This window comes from Gekko japonicus, unplaced genomic scaffold (genome assembly GCF_001447785.1).
Source record: "Gekko japonicus isolate JY-2015 unplaced genomic scaffold, Gekko_japonicus_V1.1 scaffold878, whole genome shotgun sequence".
NCBI lineage: Eukaryota > Metazoa > Chordata > Lepidosauria > Squamata > Gekkonidae > Gekko > Gekko japonicus.
Genome location: NW_015160237.1, coordinates 87,373 through 107,157, shown reverse-complemented (window position 1 = coordinate 107,157; position 19,785 = coordinate 87,373). Strand labels below are relative to the sequence as shown.

At 54.1% G+C, this 19,785-nt stretch overlaps 1 protein-coding gene across 1 annotated transcript in view; it reads right to left on the bottom strand.

Annotated features, from left to right (window-relative positions):
- The window catches only part of SND1 (staphylococcal nuclease and tudor domain containing 1), a 192,397-nt gene that overhangs the window by 125,143 nt on the left and 47,469 nt on the right, over nucleotides 1-19,785 (bottom strand). The window contains exon 4 of the mRNA XM_015412978.1: nucleotides 1,641-1,751. Within this exon, the coding sequence (XP_015268464.1) occupies nucleotides 1,641-1,751 (111 nt within the window). The remainder of the gene's footprint in view (nucleotides 1-1,640; nucleotides 1,752-19,785) is intronic.

The following is a 19,785-nucleotide window of genomic DNA, read 5'->3' as shown; positions in this document are numbered from 1 at the left end:
GTTCTGGCTGCCCTCAGAGTCCCCCCAAAGCCCGGCCAGCCTTTCATCTGCTCTCCCCCCCCACACACACACACACACCCAGGGCTCTTTAAGGGCTGCTTCTGCCCGGCCTGGGGGCTGCCCTTTGTCCAGCCGAGTCCAGCCTCACAAAAGACTCCAAGGGAAGCGCCCGGGCTCCTCCTGTCGTGGCTTTGTGCAGCAGTCAGAACAGAGGAACACGCTGTGCAGAGAGCCTGCGGGCCGGCCGGCCTGCCAAATCACCTGTGGCCAGGCTCCGTGGAGTGGCGCCTCAGGACCCGTCTGTGGCCAGGGAAGCAGCTGATGAGAAGGACGGCTGCCTCAGCATCACGCCCGCCTGCCTGGGGAGGCCGGGAGGGAGGGGAAAGGAGCCAGCCGTCCCAGCCCAGGAGCAGGAGAGCCCAGGGGGAAGGGGCCCAGCCGCTGCCGGGCCCGCTTGGGAGGCAAGGGCAGGGCAGTGCTGGCTGCAGCTGCACGGGAGCCTGCATCCGAAAGCGCACCTCCGCATGCCAAGAGCAGGGAAAGGGCACCGGCTCGCCTGCCTCGGCCTGGCACCCTTCCTGGGGCTCTCAGGAGTCCTTCCGTGCCCTCTCTCTGCCCTTCAACACGCCCCCCCACCCCCTGCATCCTTGCAGAACGGGAGACCTGCAGGCGACAGCCCCAGCCCAGGGAAGGCCGTGGGTCAGGCCCCGTCACGGGGCCCTACTGAGGCGGGTCACTCCGCGGCTTCCTGGCTTCTTTCACCACCCCCAGCCTGGGCACCCTTCCACCAAGAAGGGGGGGCAGGGCTGTCGTGCTGCAGAAGTCCAGGCAAAGGAGCCCTCTCAGCTGCCCTGGTAGCGGCAGGCCCCCCGCAGGCCCCACCATCGCAGGCCAGGGGGAAAGGTCACAAGACAAACGTTCCCTCTGGCAATTCCCATACCTCCAGGCCTGGTTCAAACCACCGCCTGCCCTCCATCTTTCTCATCTCACCGCAGGAGCAATGCTTCTTCTCAAAGCAGCAGCAGCAGCAGCAGCAGCCCCTTCTCATAAGAGCATAAGAGAGAAGCCAAATGCTGGATCAGGCCAGTGGCCCCTCCAGTCCGACACTCTTCTGTGTCACACAGTGGCCAGAAACACCAGGTGCCCTCAGGAGGTCCAGCAGTGGGGACAGAGGACATTAGGAGCCCCTCCCACTGATGTCCCCCCCCCCAGCACCAAGAAGACAGAGCATCCCTTGCCCCAGACCGAGAGTTCCTATCTATCCCTTGTGGCTAATAGGGGCCACTCATGGACCTCTGCTCCATATGCTTAGCCAATCCCCTGTTGAATCCGTCCATACTTGTAGCCACTGCGACCACCTCCTGTGGCAGGGAATTCCACATGTTCATCACCCTTTGGGTGATGAACCCTTACTTTTGTCCGTTCTAGCCCGACCGCTCAGCCATTTCACGGAGTGCCCACGAGTTCTCCTGACCGCGAGAACAGCTGCCAGTCCCATGGCAAGCGGCCCAGAGTCTTCTGCCTGGGTCCTAAGAGTCCCCCCCCCACTGGAACGGCTGGGAACTCGGACACCCCCCCCGGCCTCCCTGCCACACACCCCACACACACCCTCCGTGCCCCCCTCTGCCCCGCCTCCTCACCGTGCCTCGGCCGCCAGCAGCTCGTCGTAGTGGGAGGAACGCTGGTCGTCGTCCTGGCGGTAGCGAATGACGGTGGCCAAGCCCTTGCTGACCAGGGCTTCCGCGATGTTGCTGCAAAGAAAGAGAGAGAAGCCTGTTGGAAGGACAGCGAGGGGGCAGGAAGGGCGTCAAGGGGGACCCTGCACGGGGCTGGCTGGGCCAAACCAGAGGACGGGTGGCAGGGCGGGGCGGGGGTGGGTGCTGAAACAGCACCAAGGGACAGTCAGAGCCAGGCAGAGGGCCGGCAGCAGTTCAGCCTGCACCTCCGTTTGCAGCAGGTAACCCACGCACAGCATCAAGCCAAAACCTCACTGAGGACCGTAAAGGGACGCTCAGACCAGGGAAGACTGAGGAGGAGGAGGAATAGTTGGATTTATTCCCCTTGCCCTTCACTCGGAGTCCCAGAGTGGCTGACAAACTCCTTTCCTTCCCCTCCCCACAACAGACACCCTTGTGAGGCAGGTGGGACCGAGAGAGCTCTTGACAGAAACTGCTCTTGAGAGGACAGCTCTGTGGTGAAACAGGCCTGTGTCAGCTGGCGGGCCCCGCTCTTGGAGCCAGTTTGGTGTTAAGTGGCTAAGCGCGCGGCCTCTAATCTGGGAGAACCGGGTTTGATTCCCCACTCCTCCTCCACTTGCACCTGGCTGGATGACCTTGGGCAAGCAGTAGTTCTGACGAGAGCTGTCCTTGAAAAAGACCAGTTTCTGTCAGAGCTCTCTCAGCAGCCCCGCCCGCCTCACAAACCCCAGCACAACCCACAAAGGACTAAGCTTTACCGAGGGACTCTGTTTTGTCCACATGGCCAGTGGCAATGGGGAGAGAACTTACCCCAGTGAATGGTAATGTTGAACTTTAAACCACTACAACTTCAAATAAAGCTACCCTGTCCAAGCATAAGCTCCAAGTTTAAGAAGAGAGGGCTGTGTGGTTTCACCTTTTCTTTGTGCCCATGCTCAGCCTGAATGCTAGTACAGATCATGTGTATTCTTTTTATTCATTGACTTAAGTTCCTTATATTTTGAAAGTTCCAAGCTGGATCACTAGAAACACACCATATCTATTTAGTCTTGCTATCTGAAGTGTGGTAAAGGGGATGGGCCAAGGGTAAACTTGCTGTCTCTGGAGCACAGTAGCTTGAAATTTTGCAGTTGTGATCAGTGTTCCCTCTAAGCTGAGTTAATGTGAGCTAGGTCAGTTTTTTAGCCTCCAGCTCACACATTTTTGTCTTAGCTCAGGAAGGATGGCTCCAGATAAACTAATTTATGCAGTAGCCAAATGGCTCGCTCACAACTTTAATGCCAATAGCTCACAAAGTAGAATTTTGCTCGCAAGACTCCACAGCTTAGAGGGAGCATTGGTTGTGATGGATCGCCTCTGCACTCGCAAGAAAGAATAAAGCCAGAAAAGCAACAACTAAGCAGAGCCTCTGAATGGCAATGAAGGTACAGTGTGTCAAGAAATCAGACCTTCAGTCAATTTCTTCCCTTTCATTAACCATAGGAAGGCCTTATATTAAACTCTAGGCCTGTAAGTGGCTTGAAGTGACCAAATGGAAAATAACAGATTGTTGATATGGAAGAGCTGGCAATCGCCCTTTTAACCTTTGAATAGCAATTCAGGCATAAAGACAAACCATTTGTTTACCAGGCCAGGACTTGGCACCAACCCACCCTTCATTGGTGTTCTGATTTCCACCACACAAGGGATGGGCTAGATTTCAGATAAGCCCTCCATCCTGTCGTAAAGTGGCTCCCCCCTGAGCCAGTTGTTGTATCACGTTCATGTCAAAATAAATTCACTGGTCTGATCCTTGACTGAGCAGAAGGGCCCCCTGCTTTCTCAAACCTGAGGCCTTAAAACAAATAGGTCCTCCGGTCTGTGTGTACTGCTTGTAGCTGTAGCTGCTCACAGCTGACATGAGGTATGAGTGCTAACCTCGGAATGCTCCCTGGACAGAGAGGCCTGGATGACTCCTGCCGGCTGGCTTCAACCAAGAAGGGTAATATCTGGCGACTTTAAAACAATGTCTTACTGTGTAGCTAGAACCTTAAAATGTAGCTTGCTTGTTTTATTCCTCTTTGCTATGTTCCTTTGGAATATTCCTGCACTCTTTAATAAAGGTCTTTTGCTTATACTTGGGTGTTCTGTGCTTCAAGTGCTTCAATCTAATTTCAGTACCTGAGACCTAAAGAGTCAACCTACCAAGTTAATTATAGTGGAAACTCATTCTGCAAGTAGCCTTGCGGGGTTGACTTTCTTAATTAATCCCCATTAAGGTTAGAAGCTTGCCCCTTGGCTTCTGACCACGTGCGTCGTTCAGGGGGCTGGTGGCAGACTACCAGACTGGGACGCGTGTGGACGCACAACCCAGGGTTTTGTAATTTTTGTGCTCTGCCAGACCATCCCAGGAATTCCCAGGACTGGGAATTCGTGACACAGAGAACTCGATTGGCTCCATTTAGCAGAGATGTTCCGAGTTATTGGCGGTAGCTGGGGCTACCTGGTTTGTTTCTCATGCCACTGGGGAGCAAGCGGGAGGGGCAGCATTGCAGAGTAGGGATATGCATCCTCCCCCCCCAAAAAAAAAAATCAGGATTTTTCAGATTTGGTTATACTGGACCCCCCAAAATTCCGGACCCCCCCTCCCAAAAAAAAAACCCACCTAATTCCTATACCAGTATGGTATCTGGATTCTGGTGTTTTGGTGTGTAAAACGCGGGGGGGGGGGGAGTTGCTCCATTATAGCCTCGGGGACCAGGTAGGGAATCTATATGGGAGTATCCAGGGCTCCAAGGCAGTGTTCCCTCTAAGCTGAGTTAGTGTGAGCTAGCTCACAGTTTTTTAGCCTCCAGCTCACAGATTTTTGTCTTCGCTCAGTAAGGATGGCTCCAGAGCAATCTAATTTATGCAGCGGCCAAATCGCTCGCTCACAGCTTTAATGCCAGTGGCTCACAAAGTAGAATTTCTGCTCACAAGACTCCACAGCTTAGAGGGAGCATTGCTCTGAGGGGCTCTTTTTTGAAATAGAGGCACCAAAATTTCAGCATAGCTTCTGGTGACTCTCCTCAAAAGGCCCTCCCCCCCCCCAGTTACAAAAATATTGTACCAGGGAGTCCAAGTCTAGGGGCCCTAAAGAAGGTGTCCCCATCCTACATTGTTTCCAATGGAGGAGAAAAAACAGCAAAAAAAAAAAAAGGACCGAAGTCAAACCAGAGAGTCTTTTCAGTAGAAACTGAAGGTGGAGGGGATGTTTCCCAAGCCTTGCAGAACCAGTGCCACTGTGGCAATGCCAGCTCAAAAAATCCAAGCAAGGGGAGGACTGCAAGCCCAACACACACAGCACATGTACAGAGTGCCCAGCAGAATCAGTACGTGTACAGAGCACCCAAAAAAGTGCACCCATCCTCCACTGTTTTCAACGGAGGGGGGAAAAAGAAAGCATTTAAGGGAAGGCATCGGGTTTTGCTGAGTACTGGTACTGCTCAACACTCTGTACATGCACTGGCTATGCTGGGCTTGGAATTTGTTGAGCTGGTATTGCCACAGTGGCATGGGTTCTGCTCGGCACACTGTACATGCTCTGGCAGTGCTAGGCTTGCAACCCCCACCCCCCAACTTGGATTTGTTGAGCTATCATTGCCACAGTGGCACTGGCTCAGCAAAACTGCCCCCACCTTCTCTGGTTTGACATCTCGGTCCCTGCTTTTTTGCTGTTTTTCCCCTCAACGGGAAATAATGGGGGATGGGGGCACCTTATTTGAGGGCCCACAGAACTGGAACCCACGGACCAGGTTTTACTGAAACTTGGGGGGGGGTCTTCTGAGTAGGGGCACCAGAAGCTACATTGAAAATGTGGTGCCTCTACCTAAAACAAAACAAAAAACAAAAAAACAGTCCCCAAACTCTTGGATAGATTCCCCATTATAGCCTATGGGGATCACTGACTATAACAGTCCCCATAGGCATTTAAAGGTGCCGTGGTCCCTTTAAATACATTCGTGAAGCTACAGCTTCACCCGGAACAGTGTTTAAAGGGAGTGTGCTCCCTTTAAACTCCATTTAACTGCTGCTATCCTGTTTTCCCTGATAATAACATTTTTTTTCAGGATTATCCAGGATTGGCCATGCTCAATAGCCACACACACACACACACACCTTTATATCCAGCTGAAAGAATAGCTGATAAATGCCGATGAGGTATTTCCTGGTGGTGGTTGTTTTTTGCTCGGATGCAGCTGAATACACACCCCTAATGCCAAGCATGGACTTGAGACGGCCATGGGGTTTTCCCAGCCTCCCAGGGACCAACGTGAAGGGAGAGGATAGGTTTAAAACTCTGATCCTCCACGATCTGTTCCAGAAGACTCACCACTAGTGTCAAATGCATAGAGATGTGAAGGCCCGGAAAAAAACCGGAAAAATTCAGGAAAAAAACGTTTTTTTCCCATTTTTTCCTTGAAGCCTTTTTTGTTTTTTTCTGAAAAATTGGAAAAAATGAAAAAAGAAAAGAAAAAAATTGATTATGATATAATTTCTGTGCACTGAGGACAAGCCAAGTCCTAGGTTACAAACTGAACTCTCCAATGCAAGAACAAGATGCATTTCTTCCTTTAGGAGGTGCGATTATCAGAAAAAAATAAAAAGGTTTCAGTTTTGTTTTTGCATGTGGGTGGGTATTCAGTTTGTAATAATTGTTTGGATATACTATATTTTTAATATGCTAGTTGTGATAATTTCATGCCAAGTAAAAATGTCCATAGTCATATTTTATGTTCCTAAAGTAACAGAATGACTTTCAATCTAGAAAAGACAAAAGAAATGCAAATGTAGCATTTTTTCAATTTTTCCGAAAATTTCCATTTTTTCCCGAAAAAAAATGGGGGGGGAAATGGGTTTTTTTCCGAGCTTCAAAATTTCCAGAAATTTTACATCTCTACAAATGCAGCCGGGCTGTTGCAAATGTTCCTTGCTTAGACTGCAAAGAACGAGGGGTGAGCAGTGATTTGCATGCAGCTAGTATTTACTTGGATTTTATACTCTGTCCCCAAGCATCAGACCCTGCACGAGTACTTGAACATCTAACAGAAGTAACAGAGCATAACAACAAGGTCTCAGTTAATTACTCCCAGCATTCCACAATTAAGAAGGAAACATTTACACATCAATCTCCAATTTTTGCTGTATTTATTTGTTTCACTATGTTTTCACCCAGAATTAAATCCAAACAAATGGTGACCATATAAACTTAGCTTGTTATACCTGTTTGGTCTTTGCATCTGTTAAAACACCTTCATTACATTGTATACTAATTTGCTGCTCACTCTCTACCTGTATGTATGGACTGGTAACTTCCACTTCAATGTATCTAAAGAAGTGTGCGTGCCCACGAAAGCTCATGCCTTGACTAAAACTTTGTTGGTCTTGAAGGTGCCTGACTGGACTCGAATTTTATCTCACAGACTGGCACCAAAACGCCAAAGGCCCCCTTTCCCCTGGCATTACCACCACCCTTCCTTCAACACGCCATGTGGCCCAATGCTGTGGGGCCCCAGGAAGCCTCCCGTAGCCCAGCCGTGTCCGTCTGTAGCAACGCGGCCGCATCGAGGGCTCTGAGGGCAGCCCCAGACCAACCTGTTGTGCTGCTGTGCTCACGGTTCCGACCTGCAGGATGGCTTGCTGTGGGGTTTCAAAGTCCACCGTGACCTCTGTACTCAAGGTGGGGACGGCCACGGGCGAGAGCAGGAGGAGCTGGTATTTATGGAGCATGACCAGGGTCTGTGATGCCGGGTTGGGAACTCTCTGCTTGCCTGGATAGGCATGGTGTCCGCAGCCAGGCATGGAAACATGGGATCCCTTTGACTGTCAAGCTCTTCAGTTTTGCTTCTTGATCATCCACTTCACTGCTTGCCATGATATAGGGGGGGGGGATTCCCGAGGGGAGCGCATGGGGGTGTGGGAGAGTGAATGCTTGTAGCAGCCATAACCATCTCTTTAAGCTGTGCCCCAACCCCCGTTCCCCTGGGAGCTGACCTCGGAGACTCTTCCCGCCATGCTAGGATGGAGATAAGGCACCCTCTATCTGTCAGGGTTGCCATAGTGACCTAGGGGCTGGATGAGGACCGTGAGCATGAGATGTGGGGTGTCAATCGCCTCACCTACAACTGGGGATTTTTCGTGGGCTTTCTCAGCTCTGACACGGAGCAAGTTTCCAACTATAAGCCCTCTCTCAATCAACTACCACGGCTTACGTGTGTCGTGGAGAGGGTCTAAACCGGGAGACCTGACCCCAGCCTCTCTCCATGGGTTAGGGCTGCCAGGGCCCAAGATCCAGATTGGCTGACACCTTTTTATACACATGGATGTCTGGGGGGGGGGGGGGGGGGGGAGGGAGAGTGACCATGCCAAGGCCCGCCCCATCCTCTGTACACTGCCAACGGGGGTGTGTGTGTGTGTGGGTGTGTGTGTCCGGATACTGAGGAGGAGCAGGTTCCCTGTGAGCTTAGCCATCTCCCCTGTTTCCGTTGCTTTGTTAGCCTTCAGCCACGGTTCTGTATCGTGTGGGGGGGGGGTGATGACGGTAGACTAGAGCTTGCATTGGTCGTGAGCAAGAAGCAAGAGCCTCCGTCCCCTACCGGCAGACTTCGCTGTAGCCAACGTTCCCCAAGCAGCAGCACCGGTCTTGGGGGGGATGGGGGGGGGGGGGGGGATTCAGGAGGTACCCCGCAGGGGGAAGCTCGGAAGCCTGCTGTAGGGGAGGGGGGGTCAGGGAGCAGTGAGGGGTCCCTCCCGGGGAAAATGGGTTCCCCTCAACCAAGATGACTCCCCCCCCCCGAGCAGGGCTTCTGGTTAGGACTGGACCTCCCTTGCTTCCTTGGGCGCTGACTGCCTGAGCCCGGAGTGGGGGTGGGGGGCAGAAGTTTTACGGGGACTTCTCTCCATGGTCCCTCATCACGTGGGCCAGACGGAGCCCAACTACCATTCCGTCGCCACCTCCGCTGTTCCCTGCACGCATGCGCCCACAGACAAGCTCGCTTACGCACACACGTCCTCTGTTCCTCTGATCACCTGGCAGACCTCTACCTGGCAGGCAAGGTGTCGCACCACTGCTGACCCGTGGGGGCCCAGCTGGCCTGGAAACGATGGAGGAGGAGGAGGAGGAGACTGGATTTATACCCCTGGCCCTTCACTACCCAGAGGAGTCTCAGAGCGGCTTACAAACTCCTTTCCCTTCCCCTCCCCCACAACAGACAGACACCCTGGGAGGCGGGTGGGGCTGAGAGAGCTCTTGACACAAACTGTTCTTTTCCAAGGACAGCTCTTGACAGAACTACAGCTCGCCCAAGGTCATCCAGCAGCTGCGAGTGGAGGAGTGGGGAATCAAGCCCGGTCCTCCCAGAGTAGACTCCTCTGCGCACTTAACCACGACACCACACTGGCTCAAGTCCAACCTCCTTCACGCTGGAGGCACGGAGGAAGCCCAAGCCAAGAGGATACAGGACCCATCATGGGCTCAGCGCTGCCCCACAAAGTGCCCCCCCACTTTGCGGGGGGCTCAGGCAGAGCGTGGGAGCCCAGCTGCAGCCCCCCCCCCCGGCACCCTGCCTGCGCTGACCTGACAGCCGTGGAATTCAGGGCTACTTGAAGCAAACCCCACCCTTCTCTCTCACGGGAGATCTGCCTGCGAGGACTCGGGCAGGGCATCACCCCCAGCCGGCCACGGCCACCCTGGGGGGGGGCCCTCTTTGGCTTCCTGGCCCTTCCGACAACACTCTTCCTCAGCTCTTGCCTTGGGAAGGGAGGGGCCAACTGGAGCTATTACTGCTGAGCGCCAAAAATAGGCCAGGCAGGGATGGGGGAGAGGAACATCAGAGAACCGGCAACAGAGGAAATCAGCTGCCAGGAGGAAAGGGAGAGAGAGGCAGCTGCAGACGCGCTGCGAGGGCTCCAAATGCCAGGCAGCCAGGAATAAGCAGCCTTCCCCTGTGTGGGGCAGGCGGCAACCTCACACACACACCTCGGCAGCCCACTGAGCCCCCCACGCCATCTCCCCTGCACCAGCTGCCTCCGCCCCCCGGCACTGGGCTTGTGCCGCACGGTCATCTGGGGAGCACACGGCGCCCGTGTCCAAGGACGGAACCGCGGGCCCACGGAGAGCTGAGGGCAGCACCCCCACCCCAGGAGCAGGGCTCTGTTGCCTTGGCAGCAAGGGGTCTGCCACATCAAGGGACCCCCGCGGTAAGAAAAGCGGAGACCCACGCCTGGCACGCGGGAGGCCAAGTAAGCAGGGACCACCTTGGGTCCAGTGCAGCTCTGCCGCCCCCCTCCACCACTGGACCAGCCGGGCACACCAAGGGAGCGTGGCTGCCAGCGACTGGCTGCCCTTCGCACTCCCCTCCCAAGCGGCCACTGCACAGCGAGGCAGAAGCCCCCAGGCAGCTTCCCGAAGAAAACACAGCACCCTCCAAGAAGACGGCCAAGGCCCCCACTGGGCACAGGGCACAAGCGGGAAGGGCTCCGGTGAAGACTGCGGAGGGACCAAGCCCACCCCCCAGTTCTCGTGCCACGTGGGGCATCGGCCTCGAGGGCCCCACCCTCTTTCTCGCCACGTCTTTTGCTCCCTCCATTCTACGCAAGCGGCTCTCCCCTCTCGGCGCCCCCCCCCCCGCATTCGTGCCGCCCGGCCGGGCCTCCCGTTCTCCCCCACCGTTTAGCCACCTCCCTCTGCAAGAAGCCCCGTCTTCCGTGGACCACCGGGGGGGGGGGGGCCTCACCCCCATCATCCTTCCTGCCAGAAGCCCACAACCCCCGCCCGACTCCTCGTGGCTTCAGGCACCGGCAGCACCAACCACACGGGAAGGGGAGGCAGGCCGCAGGCCCAGCAAGCAGAAAGCGGCAAGGCCCTCGGCGGTCTCCGTGGCAGCGAGCCACACATCCTCACACAGCACAGGAAGGGACAGGCAGGTCTTTGTCCCTGCAAGCGCTCAGCTGTCAAAAGCATCCCACACACAAGAAGAAGAGGAAGAGGAAGAAGAGGAGGAAGAGGAAGAAGAGGAAGAGGAGGAAGAGGAGGAAGAAGAGATTGGATTTATACCCCCAGCCCTTCACTACCCGAAGGAGTCTCAGAACGGCTCACAAAGTCCTTTCCCTTCCCCTCCCCACAACAGACAGACACCCTGTGAGGTGGGTGGGGCTGAGAGAGCTCTTGACAGAAACGGCCCTTTTTCAAGGACAGCTCTTGTCAGAACTACGGCTTGGAGGAGTGGGGGAGTCAAACCTGGTTCTCCCAGACTAAAGTCCGCGCACTTAACCGCGACACCAAACTGGCTCTCAGTACAGTCCCCCGTCCCTAGCCTTTGACCAAAGCATCTTTCTGGACCATTTTGTTTCAATACAGCCCTACTACCTGTGTTAAAAAAGCCTTTCCACATCACTGCATTCTGCACCCCCTTTGCCCAAAATGCCCATCCTGACCTCACCAGGCAGGGCATGCCATGAGGTGGGGGCCCACAAGAGATGACAGCGTGCGCGTACAGAGAGTCGTTGATCCCGCACACCTGCGGGAGGCGCTGCCCAGGGGAGCCAAGCTGTGTTGTGGCGCAATACGGGAAGAGAGGCACTCCTGCAGGTATGAGGGGCCGAGGCCTGGCGTGTGAGAGGGGGGGCCACACCTTGAACTGAGCCCAGGAACTGACGGGCAGCCAACGAAGAGCCTGCAGAATCGGAGTTAACAGGCGTGTCCCACCTAGTCCCGGGGGAACTGAGCTGTGGCCTCCTGCACCACCTGACTTAGAGGGCAGCCCCACGTAAGAGTGCGTTACAGCAGTCTAGTCTCGATGTTACTGCGGCGTGGACCCCAGTGGCCAGAAAGGCCATGCCAGTGTAGGGAGCCATCTTCTGGGCTAGACTGAGTTGGAAGGAAACAGTTTTTTGCAGCTGCATTAACTTGCTTCTTCACCCACAGAGTGATTCACACATGGAATTCACTGCCGCAGGAGGTGGTGGCGACCACAAGCATGGACGGCTTCAAGAGGGGACTGGATCAACACATGGAGCAGAGGTCCATCCCTGGCCATTAGCCACAAGGTACAGATAGGAACTCTTGGTCTGGGGCAAGGGATGCTCTGTATTTTTGGTGCTTGGGGGGGGCCAACAGTGGGAGGGGCTTCTAGTGTCCCGGCCCCACTGGTGGACCTCCTGAGGGCACCTGGGATTTTTGGTCACTGTGTGACCCAGAGTGTTGGACTGGATGGGCCATTTGCCTGATCCAACATCGGCTTCTCTTATGTTCTTATGTCTGGGGCAAGGGATGCTCTATATTCTTGGTGCTTGGGGGGGGGCAACGTTGGGAGGACTTCTAGTGTCCTCGCCCCCCTGGTGGACCTCCTGAGGGCCCCTGGTATTTCTGGCCACCCTGTGACAGAGAGAGTGTTGGACTGGTTGGGCCTTTGGCCTGACCCAACATCGGCTTCTCTTATGTTCTTATGTCTGGGGCAAGGGATGCTCTGTATTCTTGGTGCCTGGGGGGGGGCAACAGTGGGAGGGCTTCTAGTGTCCTCCTGCCCCACTGGTGGACCTCCTGATGGCCCCTGGTATTTCTGGCCACTGTGTGACAGAGAGTGTTGGACTGGATGGGCCTTTGGCCTGATCCAACATTGGCATCTCTTAGGTTCTCCTATGTTCTTATTAGTAGTAATGCAGAGTTCAGAGATATCCCTTCGGCTCTTAAGAGAGTCCCAGCCAGCATGGCCTCTGTCTTACCAGGGTTTACTTTCAATTTGTTCACTCTTAGCCATTTAATCACAGCATTCAGGCAGTGATTCAGGACCTCTACCGCATTTGGATCAAGAGATACGGAGCACATTATCAGCATATTGATGACAGGTAAACCCTAAAACAATTATCTGTCCTAAGGGCTTTTCACAGAGACTGAAAAGCATGGGGGGGAGGGATAAGATAGATCCCACATGGATAACAACTCGGAGGTCCCTCACAACTCTTATGATTCTATGATTGTAACTGGTCTTCAGCAGTAACTCTTCCAAGTCCAGGCCACAAGGAATGGTTCCAGCCAGTCCAGTGGACACCCACTGATACCTCCTTCTGTCTTCAAATGCCTCACCAAGACAGCCGGGTCCACCGTACTAAAGGCTGCAGGAGGACCCTGTTGGAGGGACCAAGAGGGCATGGCCTTTGTCTCCGTTCAGACAGACCTCATCGGCTAAAGCGACCGGGGCTGCCTTTGTCCCACAGCACTGCCTGAGGCCAGGCTGAAAAGGATCCCAAGCGAGTGACTGATTCAGGAAGACACGGTGGACTTGCTAAAGTGGTCCTTGCGTCGATTGATGCAGCCAACACGGGGCCAGGGGGGCCAGGGCACACGCCTTCACAGGTCCCAGGGTCCTGTCAACATCCATCATGGAAACCGGGCCCAAATAGCACATAAACTGTCAGGCTCGGGTTGTTTGACCAACTGCACCAACTGTATTACTGCCTTAATTACTGTGCCTGTTGTATTTTCTCCCTGACTATTGGTGTAACCTTTCCCCCCCCCCATATTGTGTGTTCTGAAGCCCTTATCGCTTCCCCTCCCCGGCCATCGCATTCCTGGGGGGGGGGAGTGAGTGTCCGTAGGAGTACGGAGGCTAGCTTCAGTAAATCTTCTATGCCGCCCCAGAGACTTCTTTCACAGGGGAAGGTGTCCTTGGAGAAGAGTCTTTGATTAGCTAGTGGTGGACCGTATATCTTTCATGACCTATGTAGTAACGCCGGAATGTGCGATTGTAACTATATGCACCTTTCCCGCCCTGGCTCTCCAGTTCTGACAAAGAGTTCAATCCCTGAACATCTCATATCTTCCAATAGAACTTTAATCCAAGAGAGAGTGTGTGGAGAGTGATTTAACTGGCAAACTGGCATAAACAGACCAGGGGATGTATTAGGCACTTCTGCTGGTGGGTCTCTGCTACAATTGGCATCCAGATGAAAGAGAATTCACGATATTTTATCAGCAAAGAACCTGGCAAAAGTATCACAACCAACTATCTGTTTCTGAGACAATAAAGGCTGAGCCACCTTAAACAACTGGTACGGCCGTGAACTAGCTGACGCAGCGACAGCAGAGAAGCCCCATTTCTTTTCCACTGTCACCGTCACTTCACGGGTGTCCCAAGGGGCTCCAGACCACGATCTGTCAGAACCAGTACACGTCTCTAGCAGTGTCATTCTAGACACCTCCCGGCTCTCTTCAGGTCACCCGGTCCCGTGGTAAAGGGGGGGGGGAGGCTCCACCCCAAGGATGGGAAAGGTTGAGGGGGGGGGGCAACCCGGCTGATAACTTCAAGGAGCTCTGAGTTTCAAGCTCCCCCTGGAGCCTCCGCAGACAGGAGTTTGGAATCCTAAATCCCCCAGAGCATTCTGGCATCCAGTCGGATCCATCAGCCTCCATGGGTGGAACGTTTTAACTGAGCCCCTCTCCCCTGTGGGGTGCCGGGAAACGTTCCTCTCTGCCTTGAATAGACAGCGGCCAGACCATGGTTAAGGCTGGGTCTCCATCCCGGAAAGAAGGAGGAGGAGGAGGAGGAGAAGAAGAAGAAAGGCTTCCCTCAGAGACCCTGAGCAAAAGGTTAAGTCCCAGGTGCAGCCCATTCCATGTGTGGAGCCCACCACAATTTGAGAGCGGCTATTTACACAGGCACTCCTGGGTGATAGGTCCATCCCAGGATCCTAGCAGTCCATTGTTCTGTGACCCCAAGCTAGGTCTGTCTGGGTTAGGTTCAGTACACAACAACTCTTGAAAACTTACCCTTTGAAAACCCTGTAAATCTCCCTTCTATATAAAAGTCGAATGGTGGTGGCACTTCTCTAGAACATTCCACACGCTCCGGAATTGGTTGGCGCCCTGGTGTGTCACTCAGAATCTGTCCCTATCCACTGGCTGCATTGCTTGACTCTCGCCTCCAACATTCTAAACAGTTTGCTGTTCCTCTTCCCCCCATACCCAGTCAGAACACAGAGGGTATTTGCATATGCAGCCTCATAGGCCTTTGCCTCGGAACACAGAGGTCGTTTGCATATGCAACTTGATTGGCTTTTGCCTCTAACATTCTAAACAGTTTGCTGTTCTGAGGTAAAATGTGTCCAATCTCCAGGTGAGGGCTGGAGATCACTCAGAATTACAACTGCTTTCCAGACAGCAGAGATCAGTTCCCCTGGAGAAAATGGTGGGCTCTGTATCCTTATATCGTGCTGAGGCAGCCCCCGTATGACAGCCAATGTGACGTAGCAGTCAGGGCTTCAGAGCACGGGAGAGGCAGGTACAAAGCCATAGACTCCATCCTCCAAACCAACCATTCCCTTCTGGGGAAACATCGTTGCCAATCTCCAGGTGAGGACTGGAGATCACTCAAAATTACAACTGTTCTTTAGGTAGCAGAGATCAGTTCCTCTGGAGAAAATGGTGGACTCAGTGTCATACCCTGCTGAGGTCACCACAGCAAATTAACACTGAGCAGAGGTCATTTCGGGGGGGAACGCGGGGGAACACAGTTCCCCCGGGTGAGGTGCAGGGGGCGGGGCACATGACGAAGCCCCGCCCCCTGCTTCCGGCCGCCCCGCTTCCAGCCTTCATTCAGCCAGGAGGAGGCAGGAGAAGAGGGAGGGTAAGTTGCTTCCTCCCCGCCTCTCCCCACACCTGCCTGCCTGGGGCCAGGGAGGGCCTTGGCGGGGCTTCCTCGCACTCCCGTTGGCCTTGCAGGTCCACCACCGGGCCCCTGATGTCAGGGGGTGTGGTATATGCTAATGAGTTATGCTAATGAGTTCCCCTAGCTCTTTTTCTACGAAATGACCCCCGACACTGAGTGTCCAAGGCCGGGGCACCCGCCCAGAGCCTCTTTCTAGAGGCCGTTGTATTTATTTCCACAACGAGCCCTTTTCCTAGTAAATAAATAAATAAAAGGAGCAAGGGTGTGTGAGAGCCAGTCTGGTGTAGTGGTTAAGTGTGCGGACTCTGATCTGGGAGAACCGGGTTTGATTCCCCACTCCTCCGCTTGCACCTGCTGGATGACCTTGGGCAAGCCGTACTTCTGATAAGAGCTGTTCTTGAAAGAGAGCCGTTTCTGTCAGAGCTCTCTCAGCCCCACCCACCTCACAGGGTGTCTGTTGTGGGGAGGGGAAGGGAAAGGAGTTTGTAAGCCACTCTGAGACTCCTTCGGGTAGTGAAGGGTGGGGTAGAAATCCAATCTTCTCCTCCTCCTCCTCCTCCTCTTCTTCTTCTTCTAAATGCACGGAAAAATTCCCCAGCAGCTCTCGCCTGGACTTAGAGCTGCTTTCTGGAGCACCAGCCACTCCCCTTCCCAGTTTACCCAACAGTCCCGCTTTCCGACCTGTCCCACCTGGGCTTCCACATCTCCAGCAAGCTCAGCCAAGGGGTTTAGCTGTACTTCTGAGTCCCCCCCCCCGTGTCCCCTGCCGCTGCTGCCACCACAGCCTGCCAGGATCAGCAGTAGCTCGACTGGCTGTGCAATGAGGCGGGGCTGGAGGCCCTCCGGGTCCCTCCCCAGAGAACAGCTCCGTTTCCTCTCTCCCGCCCCCAGGCAGGCAGGCAGGCAGGCAGAGGAGCCCCCCCCCCTGCATTTCAAGGTCTCTAAGCAAAGGAAGAGAGAGAGCCTCCTCCGCTGCTCCGAAGGCTGAGTCTGGTCAGGCGGTTTTGGAGGCTGGAGGCTGAAGTCGGACCCATCCCGCATTTCCAAAGGGAGGGCAGCAGTGGATCAGCTCACAAAGGTTTTGTGCCGCAGGTCTGTGTGCCGATACTCCAGGCTGGGTGGCGCAGGGTGGGGGGGGAGGGGGCCCGCCAGCCCAGGCCTTCCCTCGCGGAGGGACAAGGAGCTGACGGCACCCGCGAGCCAGCCTCCGAGGGGCCTGGGAGCCATCCCAGGGAAGGCCCCCCTCCCCACCCCGTGCCCTGCGTCGACTCAGAAAACTGGGTGCGACACACACCACGGCCGCCGCCACTGGAGCCAGGCAGGAGAGCCCCTATGGCTTGGCCAAGGTCACATCAGCAGGTGCAAGTGGAGGAGGAGTGGGAAATCAAACCCGGTTCTCCCAGATCAGAGTCCGCCCACTTAACCACAACACCAAACTGTAGTGGGTCAGAGCCTTCACAGCCTTCCTTGGTGGCCCCCCACCTAAATACCGACCCTGCTTCGCTTCCGAGAAGTGAAGAGATCAGGCGATACCGGTGAGAAAGGTGCACGACAAATGAATGAAGCAAGTAAATAAATAACCTACTTTTCTGCAAAAAAAAATCAAAGGTAGTGTCCTTTCAATAAAGGTAAAACCAATTTAGAAGAAGAAGAGACTGGATTTATACCCCACCCTTCACTACCCAAAAGTGTCTCAGAGGGGCTTACAAACTCCTTTCCCTTCCCCTCCCCACAACAGACACCCTGTGAGGTAAGTGGGGCTGAGAGAGCTCTTGACAGAAACGGCTCTTTTTCAAGAACAGCTCTTATCAGAACTACGGCTTGCCCAAGGTCCTCCAGCCAGGTGCAAGTGAAGGAGGAGTGGGGAATCAAACCCGGTTCTCCCAGATTAGAGTCTGCGCACTTAACCACGACACTGCCCTGGAGCCAAGGGGGTCAGGCCTTAGAACAAGCCCTTTGCCTGGGAGCGGCCTGAGGGTAGCCCTGCCGGGTCTAGTCCAGAATCCGGTTTCCAGGAGTGGCCCCAGCAGATGCCCCGCGGCAGCCCTCAAGCAGGGCTCCCCCGCCCCCCGGCAGCTCAGGCCTTCTGCCTCTCCACCCGGCGGTCCCGCTCAGCTCTCCCCCTGCACCGCCAGCGGCAGACCTGCCTTCCGTGAGCGCCCCCATGCCTCCTTAAGCACCACCTGGTGGTCGGCCGTGAGTTCCACTCCTCAAGCACTCGCCCGCCTGTCTCCAGTCCCCACCTGACCACCCTTCCCAGGGGGAGGGAGAAGGGGACTCCTGGTGCTGTGGGAGGGGAGGAAACGTCCCCCTGCCTCCGCCCCCTTTCTTCCAGGCTGAGCCGGCCCAGAGGGCGTGCATCCCACCTCATTAGAAAAAGGAACGGAGCCCTCGGTGCCTCTGCCCTCTCTTTAGAGAGCGGAACTGTCGTTTGCTATTCAAGCCTCCCTCCCTTGTGGGGCCACTAAACCGACCTCTGCCTGGCTGCCTTTGGCACTGCTTTGAGGGGTGCGCGGCTGAAAGCACAGAGGCGGCTGTGGCGGCGGCGGCTGCTCCTCGGGAAAGCAGCACAGGCCATGCAGGGGAGCAAAGAGAAGCCCCGGCAGGCACCGGGGAGGGTGGGGAGGAGAAGGCCGCTCGAGACCCCAGCGGTCCCTCCCCGCCGCTTCATCTCTGAGGCTTCCGGGCAGAGCCGGGGTCACTTGAGTGCTCCGACGACAGGAGATATGTCTAAAATACCAATGCAATGATTGTATATTTGTGAAAAAACTTAAATAAAACAGAAAGAAAGAAAGAGAGAAAGAAAGAAAGAGAGAAAGAAAGAAAGAGAGAAAGAAAGAAAGAGAGAAAGAAAGAAAGAGAGAAAGAAAGAAAGAGAGAAAGAAAGAAAGAGAGAAAGAAAGAAAGAGAGAAAGAAAGAAAGAGAGAAAGAAAGAAAGAGAGAAAGAAAGAAAGAGAGAAAGAAAGAAAGAGAGAAAGAAAGAAAGAGAGAAAGAAAGAAAGAGAGAAAGAAAGAAAGAGAGAAAGAAAGAAAGAGAGAAAGAAAGAAAGAGAGAAAGAAAGAAAGAGAGAAAGAAAGAAAGAGAGAAAGAAAGAAAGAGAGAAAGAAAGAAAGAGAGAAAGAAAGAAAGAGAGAAAGAAAGAAAGAGAGAAAGAAAGAAAGAGAGAAAGAAAGAAAGAGAGAAAGAAAGAAAGAGAGAAAGAAAGAAAGAGAGAAAGAAAGAAAGAGAGAAAGAAAGAAAGAGAGAAAGAAAGAAAGAGAGAAAGAAAGAAAGAGAGAAAGAAAGAAAGAGAGAAAGAAAGAAAGAGAGAAAGAAAGAAAGAGAGAAAGAAAGAAAGAGAGAAAGAAAGAAAGAGAGAAAGAAAGAAAGAGAGAAAGAAAGAAAGAGAGAAAGAAAGAAAGAGAGAAAGAAAGAAAGAGAGAAAGAAAGAAAGAGAGAAAGAAAGAAAGAGAGAAAGAAAGAAAGAGAGAAAGAAAGAAAGAGAGAAAGAAAGAAAGAGAGAAAGAAAGAAAGAGAGAAAGAAAGAAAGAGAGAAAGAAAGAAAGAGAGAAAGAAAGAAAGAGAGAAAGAAAGAAAGAGAGAAAGAAAGAAAGAGAGAAAGAAAGAAAGAGAGAAAGAAAGAAAGAGAGAAAGAAAGAAAGAGAGAAAGAAAGAAAGAGAGAAAGAAAGAAAGAGAGAAAGAAAGAAAGAGAGAAAGAAAGAAAGAGAGAAAGAAAGAAAGAGAGAAAGAAAGAAAGAGAGAAAGAAAGAAAGAGAGAAAGAAAGAAAGAGAGAAAGAAAGAAAGAGAGAAAGAAAGAAAGAGAGAAAGAAAGAAAGAGAGAAAGAAAGAAAGAGAGAAAGAAAGAAAGAAAGAAAGAGCTGGACGGGGCCTCGCAGCAAGGCTGGGGCTGCTGCGCTCCCAGAGACACTGCTGCAGAACGGAACGGAACGCGACTCTGAGGCGGAGTCCCTTCCCTCCCTCCCGTGCCCTGCCTGCTCAGCCGGGCCGAGGTGACATCCAGGTGGGGGGGGCACCCTCTGAAACGGCTGGCAAAGGCCTCCCCGGGGACAGCAGCTTCTCGCTGGACGCAAAGGAGAAACCGCGTGTGAGTGGGGGGCAACCAGGAGAGCTCTGCCGGGGGGGGGGGGGAGCCAACCACAGGGAAACCAACCAACCAACCAACTGCCAGTTTCCAAGGTTTCCAACGCTGCTGCGGAGATGCCTGCAAACTTTCCCAGCCCCCCGCCCCCGGCCTCCTGTCTTCCTGCACACGTGGGTCCATCCACGCCCTCCTCTTAGCTCACAAGCGTGGAGCCGGCTTCCCCCTTCCCTGCCAAGAGGCAGCTGCCTGCCCTGTTTCCCTCGCCTGTGCCGCAGGGATGTGTGGGAGTCAGCCGTCTGCCCGACCCCCCCCCCCCCGCCA